Below are 15791 nucleotides of genomic sequence, written 5' to 3' on the forward strand. Positions count from 1 at the left end.
CATGGTTATTAAGTGAATCAGGCTTCCCCATTGACTTTGCTTGTCTGAAGGATTGCAAAAGCTGATCACATGATCCTGGGACACTGCAAGCGTCATAAATATGAACCAGTTGCCAAGAATCCCGATTTTGATCACATGGCCAGGGGATGCTGCAAAGTTCATAAATGTGAAAAATGATCATGTCATTTTTTTCCAGTGCTGTTGTAATTTTGAACAGTCACTAAATGAACTGTTGTCAGCCGAGGACTACCTATATCCTTTGAGAATCTTAAAATACTTCGAAAAACATGAGTTTGTGTGAGCAGTGACACAATATCAAAAGGGAATAAAACCTTCCGTCCACCTTCTTGCCAATCTTAACGCTCCCAAGAATGCTTCTGTGAGATACGGACTATTATAAAATTTGGAATTTATTTTATTCTTGGTTAGAGAAAAGAATGAAGGATTAGGAAGTGAACATGTATTAGCTTAGCAAACACCAGACAACTTGTTTGATTGGAAAAATTAACATATGTTGATGGGGAAAAAAATTAATAAAAAAGATTGTTGAAAAAAAAAAAGAATGCTTCTGTGCCCTACTGTACTAAATTCATCTTTCTCTTCATGCACCTTCTGACATGTTTTTGTTTGCAATCTGCATTAAGAACTTGTCTGTTTTAAATATTCTTTAAAATTTGAAAATTACATATTTTAAAGGTCACTATTCACAATATGTAGATCTACTTATAACCCCAAGCATACAGTATATTATTAATGCTCTTTTTATTTTATATACAATAATGCCAATGATGATTTGGGTCAAGACCTGTTCTTCTGAGTTTGATCATTCTTGAATCAGAATTCTTATACAATATTTAGAAAAACCAGCTATTTAGCAAATACCAAGAACCATGTTAGGGGTCAACTTAATCTAAAGAAGTTTCATCCTGATTGCAAATAAAACAATTGAATTTATTTTTCTTCAGAGTCTCTGCATTTCAATAGTACAAATTAATTGTGAGCTTGCAATTCCATTTCAGCTGCTTTACAGTTTACCTTCCCTTAATTTCAGAGACTGGAATATTAATAGTTGATAAGAAGAGGCAGCAGTTAGAAAAGGTTAGTGCCACATCACAGTGGCTGAAGGGGAGAGGTTCCATGCAGTATCTGATAGGGCTATTGAAATGCAAAGCTGTTAATTCTAGAAGTAGCTATGTGATCAAGCAGAAGCCACTGAAATTAATGGCTACAAACACTTGTTCCATCTTGTCAGCATTCAAGTACCTGAATGAACTTTGCTTCATTCCAGCTCTATCACGAAACATTTGAATGAAGATCACAGGGACTTCTTTCTTGATTGTGGCTTAGCAGATGCAGCAACCACAGGTTCTTAGTTATGGCTACTTCAGCACTTCATGATTCTTAGACCAGTAGCAAGTCAATGGCCTACCCATTCATCTCACAAGGACTAGAGATGTTAGTTTCTCTTCAGGGTTTCCTCTTATGTTAGACTTATTATTTTATGATGCAAAGGGTTTCTGAGCTGTGGCAAATATGCACAGAACATGGGCTGTTAAAGAAATTTTTCACAGCTAACCACAGAGTGAAGCAATTGAGGCCAGATTGCCTTTCTTATGAAGAATGAGCACATTGCATTTGAAATGGACAGTTTTTCACACTACGAAATTGTACAGTTTTCTTGTGGCTTATTTTTCTCTTGAATATTTGGCCCATGTGCCCATTATTGGATATGTCAAGGTCAAGCATTGTTAGCAAGGCATCTCACTGTTAAAAAACATTTCCTCCCCATCACCTTTTTCAAGGCTTCCTTCACTTCTTTGTTTCTCAAGCTATAGATAAGGGGGTTCAACATGGGGATAACAACAGCATAAAAAACTGACACCACTTTGTCATAACTGAGGGAGTGGGTGGAGCTTGGCTTCAGGTACATGAAGAAGAGAGTGCCATAGAATATGATGACGGCAGTCAGGTGGGAGGCACAGGTGGAGAAAGCTCTGTTCCTTCTCCCAGAAGAGTGTTTTCCAAAGATGGTGCACAGAATGTAGACATAAGAGACAATGATTGTAAAGAGAGAACTACTTAAATTGATACCAGACAAGACTAAAAGCTGGATTTCTTTAGGTCGTTTGTCAGAACAGGACAAGGCTAACAGTGGAGGGTCATTGCAGTAGAAATGATCAATCATGTTTGATGAGCAGAAAGAGAGTGTAAAAGTTAATGCTGTTTGAACCACTGAGCTCACAAAGCCATAGATATACACACTGGTCACTAATACGGTGCACAACTTCTTTGACATAACAACAGAATAAAGCAGTGGGTTGCAGATGGCTACATAACGGTCATATGCCATGACAGACAATAAGAATAATTCAGTCATCACCAAACCATCAAACATGTAAAACTGAATAGCACACTCAATCAAGGAAATGCTTTTCTTTTTGGCAAAAAAGCCTGCCATTGCTTTAGGAGTAACAGTGGAAGAATAGCCGGCATCCAGGAAAGACAAATGGCTGAGAAAGAAGTACATTGGAGTATTCAGCTGGGGATCAATTTTGATCAATAGGATCATCCCTATATTTGCACTCAGTGTGATGATGTAAATAATCAAGAACAGGGCAAACAGAACTACTTGCAATTGTGGATAATCTGTGAGTCCTGAGAAGATGAACTGTGTTACTTGGGTTTCATTTTTTGCATTCATTTATAGTGTTTTTTAATTTAAAAAAACCTGTCAGAGAAAGAAGGAAAAAAGAACAATCCAAAACAAACTGGAAAAAAGAAAAAAAATATAGTTATTTATTTTTTCATTAAATTACAGTACTCACAGAAATTATCATAAATGCAATAAATTGAAATAGAACAAATTCCAAATTCTACTTTATATTTTTAAACATTTAAGTTTACGTTCAGGATTGTGCATGTTCTGTAACTCTGAAAAAATCCAGTATTTTTGTTGTCCATGGTATATCCTAGGATTACCAGAATTTTAGAACTAGAATGCATGTTGGTGTGCATGAAAGAAATGTACCACTGATTTCTTTGAGATTGAAATATTGTGAAACAGCAACATTGCATGCTATCTATTAATCGTCATCAGTGATCAGTCAAAAATTTATACCAAAAATTTATACAGTACTCTTGAGCAAAGTTCATTACAAAAGAACATGTATTTTTTTTTAAAAAAAACCTCTTAATAATTAGACAGAAAAGGAATCAGGAACAGTGCTGATGTGGTAAACCCATCTTCTTGATCCTCCCCTTGCTCCAGAGCTTGTAAATGTAAAATTACATCAGTTTTATGGCTATTATGACTACTGTTAGATTACCCAGGCTTTACCCTTTTCAATTACAAAAGTTTGCTGTATACTAAGATCATCAAACAGATGTTCTGTCTTCAACTACTATAATTCTGTTAAATAAAATTCCTAATTTGGGAAAGGAAGAAAGTAAATAGTACAAATGTATTGCTTCGTACAAGTTAGAATAATAATGATCTCATTTTCCACTGATCACTGGCTCATACAAATATCTTAGCGAGACTTACTGTTTTTAAGCAGTGTAAGCTCCAAATGACACAATATAGTGGAATAAAGGCACAGCACAATAATATACTGCAATTATATCTCATGGGTGTGATCTTTTGAATCCTCAAGACTGATGAAACACAGCAATTAAACTACACTGGACATCAGGTTATTTTTCTTTACTCCCTTGGAATTTCCTATTTGTCTTTGTTGCTGTTAGATGAATCCCAGAACTTGATAGATGCTTCCTTGGTGGAAAAATAAATATTGGAGGTGACAATTTAAGTAAGTGGTACTATGTGTACTTAATCTTTTTCATGCTCTCTGTTGTTCCATTGGGAGTCCCTCACCAAATCAGCACTCCAATTTTAGGATGCCGAAAACACTGAGCATCCTTTTATTCAGAAATTAAATTATTACAGCTTCCCTGTGTGAGACTTTAAACACAGTCCTTATGTCTATCTTTTCAATAAAGCCAAGGGGCATTTCCATATGGTACTATTTTCAGTCCTTCTAAAAAGTTGAAAGTATGATTTCTAGCTAGAGAGGAGGAACATCCTCTGGCTCCCTTCAATTAAATAATGTTTTATAGGTCCTCAAATGTGTGGCTTTTCTGTTGCAGTGCCCGCTCTCTGGGACAGCATACTTAGTTTGATCTTGAAATTGACCCTGATCCTCTTTTCAGAAGACATAGTATGTCCAGAACCTAGGAGTCATAAGCTTTGCAGACTTTAACAATTAAAAATGAATGAATTAACACGTAAATATATCTTAAAGAACAAGTAAGAGTCAATTTGACATAGTGGTTATATCACCGGGCTAGAAACTAGGAGACCATGAGCTTTAATCCTATGTCAGACACAAAGCCAGCTCAATGACCGTGGGCCAGCCCCTCTCTCTCAGCCCTAGGGAGAAAGCATGGCAAGCCACTTCTGGAAAACCTTGCCAAGAAAACTGCATGGATTATCTAAGTAGTTGCCAGAAGTCAAAATTGACTCACAGGCACTGCCCCTGCAAAATCCCCCATCATCAATTAAAACATTTTGCTTTTCAGAAATCAAAGCATCAACAATGAAGTGCTCAGAGGTTTTCCCCAAAGAGGAATAAGTTTTTAACTGAAATAGAGCAAAATGGATCGCTAAAGCTGATTTTTTTTCAGAAATAATTATATCTGATGTATGTCTCTTCCAGTTCTAAAGTGAATGATATGGGTGACCAAGCTATTTTGGATCATGAGGACTAACCTTCAGTTAATCTATGTGAGACCTGAATTTATTATGCACCAGTTTTTCCCAGATCCATGAAATTCTGTCCTGTGCCATGTCCTAAGAGATAGAGTGCGAAGCGGCTGGAGATAACGGGTATTGTGTTATCGCAGTTAACATATCTGTCTCAAGGGTACAAACTGGGGAAGACCAATCAACTATAGTATGTTAACATGGGGAGAGGAAAGGCTCTTTCTTCTCAGTACAGAGAAAATTTCATTTAATTTTTAAATATGTAATTTTTTTCTACAGTTAATTCTTTCTTTTAAAAGTTTCCATAATATATTCCTGGTTTGTAACTACTGTTTAAAAAAAGAAAGAAAAAGAAACTTTTTGTAGAAGGTGGTTAAAATTGGTTCAGTATATCTCAGGCTAACATGAGTCATTGGTGGAAAGATAAATCAGTTAGCTGGTTGTGACTTTTCTAATGGCTTCTTTCACCTCCGTATTTCTCAAGCTATAGATTAGGGGATTCAACATGGGTATGATTAATGTGTAAATTACGGAAAGTACCATATTAGTATCCTGTCCAGATTTATTGTTGGGATGGACATATGTAAAGGTCCCGGTTCCATAAAATAAAGCCACTGATGTTAGGTGAGAGGCACAGGTGGAGAAAGCTTTATGTTTCCCCTCCATTGAGTTGATCTTCAGGATGGCAGATAAAATGTAGAGATATGAAATAATGATGGCTGAAATAGAGATCACTGCAACTATTCCCGATGCAAAGGCAGACAGAGATTCTGCAAGGTGAGATTCAGAGTAGGAAAGCTGAAGACGTTTAGGGATGTCACAGAAGAAATGTTTGAGGATGTTACATCTACAGTAGGATAATATGAATATACACACGGTCTGTAGCACTGCATTTACAACACTAGCTGCATATGATCCTGCAATCAGACAGTTGCATAGTTCTTGGGACATAAAAACAGAATATAAGAGAGGATAGCAAATCGCCATATATTGGTCAATTGCCATTACAGCCAAAATAAAGCACTCATTAGTCCCAAAGGCTGTTAATAAGCACAGCTGAACAACACGGTCTGTGTAAAAGATGCTTTTATGATCTGCCAAGAAGTTCACTAGCATCTTGGGGGCAATCACTGAGACGTAGCAGAGGTCTGTGAAGGATAAATGGAGGAGGAAAAAGTACATGGGAGTGTGAAAGTGGGAGTCAATCCTGATCAGCACAATTAGGCCAAGGCTTCCAGCCATAGTGAAAAGATACATGGCAAGAAACAAAAAGAAGAGAACCATTTGCAGGTTGGGTTCATCAGTGAATCCTAGTAGGATGAATGCTGTTACCATTGTGTAGTTATTCTGCTGATCCACCTTTATTAAATCAGGTCTCTGGAGAGAAAATGAATAATCAAATCAAACAAATAAAGAAACATAATTAAATATTTGTTGTAATCATGGTTACATTTTTTTTTTTTTTGCATTCTTAGGTCTACTTGGGTTGTGCTTTAATAAAATATATGACCAAGAAACCCTTGGCCTGTTTTTGCACATTAAGGGTCCTTCGCTTTATCTGTCCCATTAATACTAAAAATTCCGTATTGTAGAGGAGTAGTATTTCATCCAGCAGCATCATACATAGCCCATGGGGAAAGGGGCAAAGAAAGTAAGACTGGTAGCTTATTTCCAGAAAGTGAGAAAATACTGGAGAAAACCTTTATAAGTTACAGGTAATATGAACCTTTTGTTTGACGTGGCAGCTAGATACAAATACTTTGCTTCTCTAACTTCTGTGCTGGCTATATGTTACAGGACTTTATCATGAAATGTTTATTTGTTAGAAATAGTATTCAACTTACCAAAGTATTGTATAAAAATGATAGGCACAGGAAACACAAGGCGCCTCTCTACAGTTCTCTATGTCCAACAATTAGATTGATACAACTTCATTGCATGCAACATTTCAAAAGGGTAGGATCCATATATTTTATTCTCAGAAAATTAGTATATTTTGCTTGTAGAAAATCTAAGATACCCTGGGGGCACAGGAAGAGTCTTTCATGGATTATAATAAGACCCAGTGGCAATGCACATACTAGACAACAAAATTATGTATCTCTTGAGAAGTTAGTGTGAATTGTCTAGACATAGTTTACATATGAGATCCAGATGGATAAAGATATTACTTTTTGACTCAGCAAATGGGAGGTGTTTCATATATCCCATTAAAATATGATTTGTTTTAACCATGGGTTCCTGATCAAGCAATAGTGAGTGGTTCACATGTCATGTCATGACACTAGCTATGATTTCTAAGCCATGTTATCTGGGTTATTTGCAGGACAACATCTCTAATAATTTCTGCCTGTCCCACAAAAGCTTGCAAGGCAGGTATGATTCCTTCCATCCCTGACTCGGATTCATGCCTTTTTAGTCACACGAACAGCCCTCTTCACTCATCTCTCAGGATTTGGATAGACCCTGTTAGCCTTTGGAAAAGCCTTGAAACAGCTCTTTTCTTGGGACCAGGCAGAATGTGGAATGAACCTATGAGTACTGTAATGGTTGAGATTATGTTTGTGGTATGGCCTTGTTTTCATGGCATTTTTCTTTTGTTTTATTTAGTTGGTTATTATCTGTTTTCCATTTTTAATTCAATGTATGTCTCTCAAGGTCAGAACTATGAACTGAGCAGCTATTTAAATTGATTAAATAACTAAAGCTATTAAAATTGATTAATAACTAAACAAAGCAAAAACAAAACAAAAATACACATTATATGTGTAATGTGTATATTATGGTGCATGATATCAGCAATCATAAAATGTCTGGTCTGCAGAGAATGATTAGTAAATCTGCAATCCTGTTTTACTAGGAGTAATCTCTACTGGATTTTTTCTGAGTAGACATGTATACAAAGTAAAGGTCTCACTTATACAACAGACCTGCCTTGCCTAACAAGGTTAGCCCGAGGCGATATAATAATTACTGTTCTCCTGGTATTCTATCATATTCTTTTCCTTTCATAAACTAGGATTGAGAAACAAGGTGTAAGAAGTCAGCACCACCCCAGAGAAGGAAATATTTTTGGGAATATCAAAAAGACAGAATATTACATTTCCCCAAAGGAATAATAGAAAAATCTTAGGCAGAAGCCAAATCCCAGCCATGCCCCCATGCAGAGGCCAGCTTTTAGAAATGCAGATTTGAGGCCACCTATTCATAAACAAAATTCCTTCAGCCACAGGTCCAGAGAAGATTTGAGTTGATGGGATTAGAAAAACAAAGACTCCAAAAAACATGACTTTAGGAGGATTAACCCACTACCATTAGAATACCAAAAGGGCACACTCAAGCTCAGGTCAAAATTCAAATACAAAGCCCAAAGAAGGTATAAAAGCCCATCTATTCCCACTTCATTTTGTCAGCTTTCCCAGAACCACATGCTGTTGGTTCTTTTCTACAATAAACAGAACCTTCTTTCCTAAGCAGTCTCCATTTTGTTTATACCTGGCTTGCATTAGACCTGATGATTTTTATTTCAACAAGGAAGAAAAGGAGAAAAATGGCATTGTATTTTAATTGAGAGAAGCACAAGGGCATAAATCTTCTGCAGTAGCCCAAGCTTTTGAAAATATATCAGTAGATTGCAGCCTTCAAGATATAAACTGGGTCCAAAAAGGGGTGTTAAATAAGAAAATGTATTATTAGAAAAATCAGAAAGGAATATGGATTGATTGTTGGATTGAGTTTGGCACTAAAGAATCAATGTAAAGAGAGGGAGAGATGAGGAGGCACAGCCAAAATTGAGATTGAGCTTCATAGTAAATAGCTGTGGAAGATGTTGGCCAAGACATTGAGTATCTCCAAAATAAATGGACACACACATTGTCTCATGGTTTAACTGTATACAGAAGCCTGGTGTGCTGGATTTTCCTTGTTCAAGTCTTGGATAATTTTCTCCATCTCCATCAGGGATATATCAGAGTTAAGTCAGGTTTATATCAGGTTATAGCAAGTTATGCCAGAGATTTAGCCACTCTTTGTACCTTAGAAGGGATATGCTATTGTTTCAGTGTTCCAGAATGTTAGGTATTCAGAATTATACTGTTCCTTGATGCTCACTGAGTGTTGTTTGCTTGCTGATGTTTTTTTATTGAAAAGTTTTATACAAATTTATTATTACAATACAATAACCCTCCCTCCCCCCACCCCAACCCTCCCCCCTCACTTCCCAGAGCTGATTACAGGGTTAAAAATAAGCAAACAAATTCTAACTAAGCTTATCAAACTATACCAATAACCAAATCCCTAAAATACTTTAACTCAAATACAAGCAACTCCCAATTTAAACTATAAGTTAATCAAAAACTAAATGATACTTTCTAATCCCATATTTATTCTGTACAAAATTTATCCATCTTCTCCACACTGAGATGTATCTTTCTTGTGAATGATCCTTCAAATAAGCAGAAATTTTGGCCATTTCTGCTAAATTAGAAACTTTAAACGACCATTCTTCTATGGTAGGCAAAGAATCTTTCCTCCAATATTGCCCAACCAATAACCTTGCCGCTGTAATAAGATTCAACATTAAAATAGTTTTTTTAACATCACAATTTTTAATAATACCTAACAAAAATAATTGTGGTGTAAACTTTATCTTTCTATTAAAAATCTTCTGAATGTTCCACCAAATCTTAATCCAAAAAGCTTTTATATTTCTACACGTCCACCAAACATAATAATAGGTTGCATCTAAGCAACCACATCTCCAACACTTAGGCTGTAAATTAGGACACATGCGAGACAATTTTTGTGGATTCAAATGCCATCTATAAAACATTTTATAAAAATTTTCTCGTAAATTTTGAGCCTGAGTAAACTTCACATTCCCAACCCAAATTGCTTCCCATGTATCTAGTAAAATCAGCTCTTGAAAATTTTGGACCCATTTTATCATACAATCTTTGACTAATTCCGTCTCTGAATCCAATTCCACTAATACATTATAAACTCTATTTATATGAGCTCGACTTTGATCTCTAATTTGTTTTATCAAATTCTTATCTTCTAAAGTAATACCAACTTTTTGGTCTAAACTCCATCTATCTAACAATTGTCTATACTGAAACCAAGAATAAACAATATTATCTTGCCTTAATTCATCTAACGATCTTAACTGCCAATCCTTCCCTTCCAATTTAAGCAATTGGTTATAAGAAATCCTATCCCACTTCACATCTCTTGATATCCCCTCTACTGCATGTCTGGGAATCCCCCAAATTGGCGTTTTATAATTTAATCTATAATAATATTTCTTCCAGACACGCAATAAAGCAATTCTCAAAATACGCGATTTAAAAGCCCTATCTAGTTTCTTATTATAAATTAAATATGCATGCCATCCATATAATAAATCCCATCCCTCCAAAGAAAGTATATTTTGATTTGTTAAGTTAATCCAATTGCTAATTAATGTTAAGGCCGCAGCATCATAATACAGTTTCAAATTAGGCATCTTAAGTCCTCCTCTTTCCTGTACATCTTGTATAATCTTATGCTTAACTCTTGGTTTTTTCCTTGCCCAAATAAATTTATTAATACCCTTCTGCCATTCATCTAAATTGACATTTTTCTTCAAAATAGGTATCATCTGAAACAGAAAAAGAAATTTTGGTAGAACATTCATCTTAACAGCAGAAATTCTCCCAAACAAAGATAATTGTAATTTTTTCCAATCATTCAGATCCTTCTGCACTTTAGTCCATAATGTTTCATAATTATTTTTATACAATTTTACATTGGAAGCTGTTATATACACTCCCAAATATTTAACCTTTTTAACTATATCAGAACATGTCAAGTTAACTAACATTTCCTTATGCTAGTTGTTTCAGTGTTCCAGAATGTTAGGTATTCAGAATTATGTTGTTCCTTGATGCTCACTGAGTGTTGTTTGCTTGCTGATGTTTTGTTATCCAGCTAAATAACTTCATCAGTGCTATCCTAGCACTGATTATGTTACTTTGTCGGGTAATGAAATGTCTGCAAGCAAACAACTAAACTCAGAGAGCACCGAGAATTCTACAGTTCAACTCTGAGGTACATGTATTCTTTTCTATTGTGTTTAGATTTTGCTAATATTAGTCATTAATGCATTTTGTCTGCAATTTCACATTTTCATTCTGATTTAAGCTGTAGCCCTCATTACCACAACCTTGACCTAGTTTTTGAAATTCTGGGTTTCTTAGTTGTCCTAGTTTTAGTAGCATACATTTTGATAAAGAGTTCTGGAGATGTCAAAAGCTTACATGTTCTATTGGTAACTATAATTTACTAGTTTAAAATATTGGTCCATTTAGAATGAACCTAGCTATGATAGAATCTGAAAATGTTAACCTGTGATTCTGGAGTTGTGGGTCAAAATCTGGAAAAAAGCAGATGTGATATAGTGATCCGAGCCCTGCTTGTTGTGTACATGCTGGGCAAGTACGAAAGCAGTGAGGCTTGATTGTGACATTGTCCACAGTCCTGCTGATATCAATCATCCCTTTCACACTCTAGTCCAAATATTTATATCAAAGTTGTATAAAACTATATTTTATGATGTATGCTGCCCAGAGTGACTTGTTGAGATGGGTGAATATAGAAATCAAATCATATCAAATCAACTAATCAATCAATAAAATCACTGCTGAACGTCACATGGTAAAAGCCAAACTCTCTTAAAGCAAGGTGTGCTTGCTTTAAGAACATTATTTTATTTATTTATTAAACTTGTTTGCCACCCATCTCATTTCTAAGTGACTCTGGGTGACTTACTGCGTAAAATCATCACACATATATATATATATATATATATATACCCAATAAAATCACAATACAAAAAGAAGAAAATCATTGACACACAAGATGGAGAAAGAGGCAGTTGAATGCATGGGTGGGGGCTGGGATTATCTCTTACTTAATCCACCAGCTCCAGTTTGAAGCTCCCCCATTGGGGCCTTAAGCCATCTGGCAGAACCTTAATCTTAAGGCTCTTACAGAAAATCAGTAGGGTAGGATCCAATCTCTCCTCAGGATATTCCAAAGGATAGGAACCACGACAGAGAAGACTCTTCTCCTAAACCCTGCCAGCTGAAATTCCTTGACTGACAGGATCCACAGTATGCCCCCGTCTACCATAATATGCCTCTGAGGTGAGTAGGGCAGGCCAGTCCCATCAGGATGAGACAGTTCCTCAAGTAACCTGGACCCATGCAGGTAAAGGTAATAAGTAACACACTGAATTGCACCCAGGAGCAAACCAGCAACCAGTACAACTTGTGGAGCAATGGTATAACATGGGGCCACTTTAGGGTCCTTAAGAACTGCCTGCATTGCTGCACTTTGCTCAGTGGTGGGATTCAAATATGTGAACAACCGGTTCTCTGTGTGGATGCCACTTCTGGAAGTCTGTTCTGGGCCTGGGCAACAAAAAATTAGCTACCGGTTCTGCCAAAGTGGTGTGAACCGGCTGAATCCCACAACTGACTTTGCTCCAGCTATAGCTTCTGAATACTCTTCAAGGTAGCCCTATTGCAGTGGTCCAAACCTGAGATGACTAGGGCTTGCGTGACTGAGTGTAGGGACTCCTGATCCAGGAAAGGCTGCAACTGGTGCACAAGAGAAAATTGTGCAAAGGTTCTCCTAGCTGTGACTTCCACCTGTTCTTTGAACAGGAATTGCAAATCCAGAAGAAACCTCAAGTTGCAGATTCAGTCTTTCTTGGATAGCATCCCCCCATCCAGAACTAAAGATGTTAAAGTCCCAGATCTTGAAGATCCATGCACCATTTACGCAGGAAAAAACATTCAGATATAATTTTCTTTGTTTTGATTTAATGAAAAACAAATAACATTCTGTTAGATCAATTTAAAAATGCATTGTTCTCAATTTAAAAATGCATTGTGCTTTCATTTTTCATTTTTTCCCCCCTTAGGCTTTGGATAACTTATATAAAATTCCAGCTCTTTTCTCAACTGCTCAAAATAGTAACAAACATTTAAAATAATTTTTCACAGATAAATGAAAGTATGGCCTTCTTTTTTAAAATGAAGGAAGTAACAATTATACCATTTTTATTTGAGGAATATTATCTTGTTTAGCATTCTGCTAACGGCATCCTTCACCTCTCTGTTCCGCAGACTGTAGATGAGTGGATTAAGTGAGGAGATGACAACAGTATAAAAGACGGATATGATTTTGTCTTTATCCAATGAGAAATTGGAGCCAGGTCGTATGTACATGAAGATGATGGTTCCAAAGAAAATGGTTACAGTGGTGAGATGGGAGGCACAGGTGGAGAAGGCTTTGTATCTTCCCTGGGCAGAGCTGATCTTCAGGATGGCAATAACAATGGCAATGTAGGAAATCAAAACAGTCAGAAAGGTTGTCAGTGCAATTGCAGTGGATATAACAAAATGCACAAAGTGAGCAATGTGGGTATCTGAACAGGACAATTGAAGCATTGAAGGAACATCACAGAAAAAATGATTAATTGTATTGGAGCTGCAGAAATTCAAAGTGAAAATAAATATGGTCTGGACTACTGAACTTGCAAAGCCACAAGCATAGGCAGCTATGATTAAGAGGATGCAAAGCTTCTTTGACATAATAACAAAATATAGCAATGGGTTGCAGATTGCTGTGAAGCGATCATATGCCATCACAGCCAGAAGGCAACCTTCAGTGGTCACAAAGATGGCAAAAAAGAAGAATTGTGTGGTGCATCCTGTGAAGGAAATTGTTGAATGTTCTTTTACAAATGTTGTCAACAATTTAGGGGCAATAGTAGTAGAAAGACTAATATCTATAATGGAGAGATTTCTAAGAAAAAAATACATTGGGGTGTGAAACCTAGCATAAATTTTTGTTAGAATGGTTATCCCAATGTTTCCCACCAGTGTGATGAGATAGATGAGCAGAAAGATGATGAAGAGGGGGATCTGAAGCTCTGGGTGGTCCATGAATCCAACAAGGATGAACTCAGTCACAGTGGTTTGATTTGTCTGCATTGTTTATTTCCCTCTAATAGAATAAAAAAAGAGGGAAAACCATATAGCTGTATATTTACTGTTAGGTTGTTTGAGAATGCCCAAGGGAAGAGACTAAAAAAATCCCAAACTAAAAAGGAATAGTTTGCTTGATAAATATGCTCTTTTCAAAATACGGTGTTGTATTGGAGACTGTGCACAGTATTACTTAGCACTGCAGTGACAATTAGCAAAGAATGTATTCATACCTACCATCATCTCCTTGCATATTGGCTACCATGCATCAATATATATTGAACATGCATCTGAGATTAATTCTAATTTATGAACTATAATAATTATATTTACAACTCTTTTTAAGCATTTCAAAGTGGCTGATCATTTGTACTTTTTCCAAGTACAAATACTCTTTAACTGGAATGCCAGACTTATATCAAAATCTTCATTTAGATGAACTGGATTTGAAAGCTTCAAGACATTGACTAGCTCATGTGATATAACATTCCACTGGCAAGAATATTCATATGTGAGGTTGTGTTGATTGGAATTGACCAAGAGTGTGTATTTGTGGTCCTTCTGAAAATAAATATATTTGCTATATCATAAGTAATATAACTTGACTGAGGAGAACAACCCTTTCTGTCAATGCACAAATAATGAGATGTCCCACTTTAGTCTCTGCTAATAATCTGGAAGAAAGAAGGCATCGTTGACTCATGAACTCCATTCTGCATTTCTGCATCTCATGTATTATAAGAAGTTTAATTTTCACAAAGTATCATGAAGAAGCTTTTGGAGTTTGGGTAAAAGAAAATTCTAACTAAAACACAGACCAATATTTTCACATCAGAACTTTTGAGTATTCCTACATCTGTTTTGCAAAAATATAATAATGCTGATGAGGAGGAGAAGAAGATGTAGGAGGAGGAGGAAGAAGAGGACATGAGCTTTTAACAATATAGTTGGGTGATTAAAAATGTTAATTAAAGAACTTACCAGATTAGAAGTCAAGATTCATTTCCAAAGATGAAAGATCAAACATTTGGATAGAATTGCTCATTTTATACTTTGTTTACCAATTTTTGAAAACCAAGCCCATGAAACTCTCTGTTGAAGTAATTAACATATCATTAAAATGCTCAGTACAATTTTTGGCAAAATATACCTAAGGTCCTCCTGGGAATTCATATATCTGTTGTATAGTTGCTGTACATAATTACTTCTATTGCAGCTCACCAAGAAACATCATTATGTAGTTTGATCAATTTTATGTGAAATATTAACTTGCCAAAGAGGAATGTATAGATAAAAGAACCTTAATCATACTCAAAGCATGGGCCTAATCAACAATACAAAGTTGTGAAGATACCTGTTTTAAAATCATGCAGAACTGAAAGTTCCACATATTATTTTATTCATGGCCTATCCGAACACGAACTGGCAACTATTTTTTATCTTCCTTCCAAATATTCCTACTAACTATTTTTCTATCTGGGCATATCTCCTTTGGTTTCCGTCTTGGCCCTACTAGCAACAGCTATGGAATGATGGTTGTGAATGAACACTGTTGTATTAGTTGAGCAGAAGGGTCAGTGTTGGAGCCTTTGGGGGTCTACAGCCTTCCCCCCTTTTTAAACCTTATTCTTGGATTAATGTTCATTTTCAGACTATAAGCATGGCAGCAACTAGCAGGACAATTCATCAACATTAGAGATGTGTATATAATATTTTGACAGGTACTAGTCAATAAGATATTGAATTGCTGTGAAATCCTGTGGCCTAGATATTTCCCAACTATATTTGCTTTTTCCAATTCTTGATCCAATTTGCATTTTTATTGGAGAAACTGCTAAATAAACACCAGATTCCCTTTGTCTGTAGGCTTCTTGTTCTTCATCTGCTTATGATGAGTAGCTCCTCACTCTTTTGGGAGGTTGTGAAGTGAAGCCTTAAACATCTACAGTCTATGCATGCTTTCATATAGACTTTCTATTTTTAAAGTGATG

The 15791-nt window shown here is 36.0% G+C and overlaps 3 protein-coding genes across 3 annotated transcripts; all 3 read right to left on the minus strand.

The window, feature by feature from the left end:
* Positions 1 to 245: 245 nt before the first annotated feature.
* Positions 246 to 3564, minus strand: LOC120306982 (olfactory receptor 1020-like). Its single transcript, XM_039341100.1, has 2 exons — positions 3545 to 3564; positions 246 to 2768 (listed from the first exon to the last, which is right to left on the minus strand). Exon 2 carries the CDS (start codon positions 2699 to 2701, stop codon positions 1739 to 1741), a length of 963 nt encoding a protein of 320 aa, XP_039197034.1. The 5' UTR covers positions 2702 to 2768; positions 3545 to 3564; the 3' UTR covers positions 246 to 1738.
* A 1630-nt stretch (positions 3565 to 5194) lies between these two features.
* LOC120307090 (olfactory receptor 1009-like) lies at positions 5195 to 12130 on the minus strand. The gene is made up of 2 exons (XM_039341376.1): positions 11933 to 12130; positions 5195 to 6139 (listed from the first exon to the last, which is right to left on the minus strand). Exons 1-2 carry the CDS (start codon positions 12128 to 12130, stop codon positions 5195 to 5197), a joined length of 1143 nt encoding a protein of 380 aa, XP_039197310.1.
* LOC120306983 (olfactory receptor 1020-like) lies at positions 10376 to 13806 on the minus strand. Its single transcript, XM_039341101.1, has one exon. The coding sequence runs from the start codon at positions 13804 to 13806 to the stop codon at positions 12871 to 12873; it is 936 nt and encodes a 311-aa protein (XP_039197035.1). The 3' UTR covers positions 10376 to 12870.
* Positions 13807 to 15791: the final 1985 nt, after the last annotated feature.

This window comes from Crotalus tigris, unplaced genomic scaffold (genome assembly GCF_016545835.1).
Source record: "Crotalus tigris isolate CLP2741 ecotype Arizona unplaced genomic scaffold, ASM1654583v1 scf7180000017764.6130737, whole genome shotgun sequence".
NCBI lineage: Eukaryota > Metazoa > Chordata > Lepidosauria > Squamata > Viperidae > Crotalus > Crotalus tigris.

Excerpts from the sequence above, each read along its gene's own strand:
- LOC120306982 (XM_039341100.1), bottom strand. The coding sequence starts at position 2,701 with ATGAATGCAAAAAATGAAACCCAAGTAACACAGTTCATCTTCTCAGGA.
- LOC120307090 (XM_039341376.1), bottom strand. The coding sequence starts at position 12,130 with ATGCAGGCAGTTCTTAAGGACCCTAAAGTGGCCCCATGTTATACCATT. Across the intron at positions 6,140-11,932 it reads CACCTCAGAGGCATATTATG|AGACCTGATTTAATAAAGGT; the intron begins GTAGACGGGGGC and ends TTTTCTCTCCAG.
- LOC120306983 (XM_039341101.1), bottom strand. The coding sequence starts at position 13,806 with ATGCAGACAAATCAAACCACTGTGACTGAGTTCATCCTTGTTGGATTC.